We start from the raw sequence: 1061 nt of genomic DNA on the forward strand, positions 1-1061 counted from the left end.
TGTGTGTGTGTGTGTGTGTGTGTGTGTGTGTGTGTGTGTGTGTGTGTGTGTGTGTGTGTGTGTGTGCATATAATATATAGAGAGATATTTGTTTATTATGTATATATATATATACATATATATAAATTTAAAAAGAAAAAATACATACCAGCTGGCAAAAATATTGCTGTTGTTCTTTATTGAAGATCGGAGGCAGACTGGGACTTCTGTGTCTGACTTGTGAGGTCTCCACCTGATCCCGAAGATTAATTAAACTGCCACCGTTATAATCAAGGCATTTGAGATTGTTGTTGCCATTCCCAGAACTTTCTGTCGCTAGACTTTTTAGACTGATGGTACTCCCGTAATGCCCGGCTGTACGGAAGGGTTGTATGGGAGATCTATCCTTTAATTCTCCTAAAGACAATCTGGCTTCGTTCGAGTAAGTGCTGCAATAGAGATTTCTTGTTTTAAGTTCCATCGGCAATTGAAAATTTTAATGTTTTTTATGTTAACAAAGTAAATGATTTTTGAGAATTATTTAATATATTCACGGAAAGAATTTTTTTTTTAATTTTACCCTAAAAATCGTGATAATAATAGGAGAATATGATGTTTCAAAAAATTTTATGTGATTCTCTCTGATTTATTAATATTTTCACAATAAAGTGAATTTAATTTATTTTTACTAAAAAACATAATAAATTTCAAACAGATTTTAAAAAGATTTTAAACACATTTTTAAACAGTTTATAATTCTTTATTATTTTAAATAAAATGCCAAGTAGTAATAAATATATAAAATGTCTTATATAAATTTTATATAAACTTTACAATACCTTATGATTTTTTCAACCTGACTTAGTTTATGAAGATTTTACCATGCAGTATGATAATTGATTGATTATTATTGTATTATTATCTTTAAAACTTATAACTAAAACAACACTAAAGTCGCTCACTAGCAAATAGTACGTGTAACAGCCGTTAGATAATCGCAACATAATTCAGTTTTTTATACTTAAAAAATAACCCAGTATATATATATATATATATATATATATACATATATATATATATAT

The 1061-nt window shown here is 27.5% G+C and overlaps 1 protein-coding gene across 1 annotated transcript in view; it reads right to left on the reverse strand.

Annotated features, from left to right (window-relative positions):
• The window catches only part of LOC105626900, a 64319-nt gene that overhangs the window by 52192 nt on the left and 11066 nt on the right, over positions 1-1061 (reverse strand). The window contains exon 3 of the mRNA XM_012208190.1: positions 149-428. Within this exon, the coding sequence (XP_012063580.1) occupies positions 149-428 (280 nt within the window). The remainder of the gene's footprint in view (positions 1-148; positions 429-1061) is intronic.

The sequence above is a fragment of the Atta cephalotes genome, assembly GCF_000143395.1.
Source record: "Atta cephalotes unplaced genomic scaffold scaffold00007, whole genome shotgun sequence".
Taxonomy (NCBI): domain Eukaryota; kingdom Metazoa; phylum Arthropoda; class Insecta; order Hymenoptera; family Formicidae; genus Atta; species Atta cephalotes.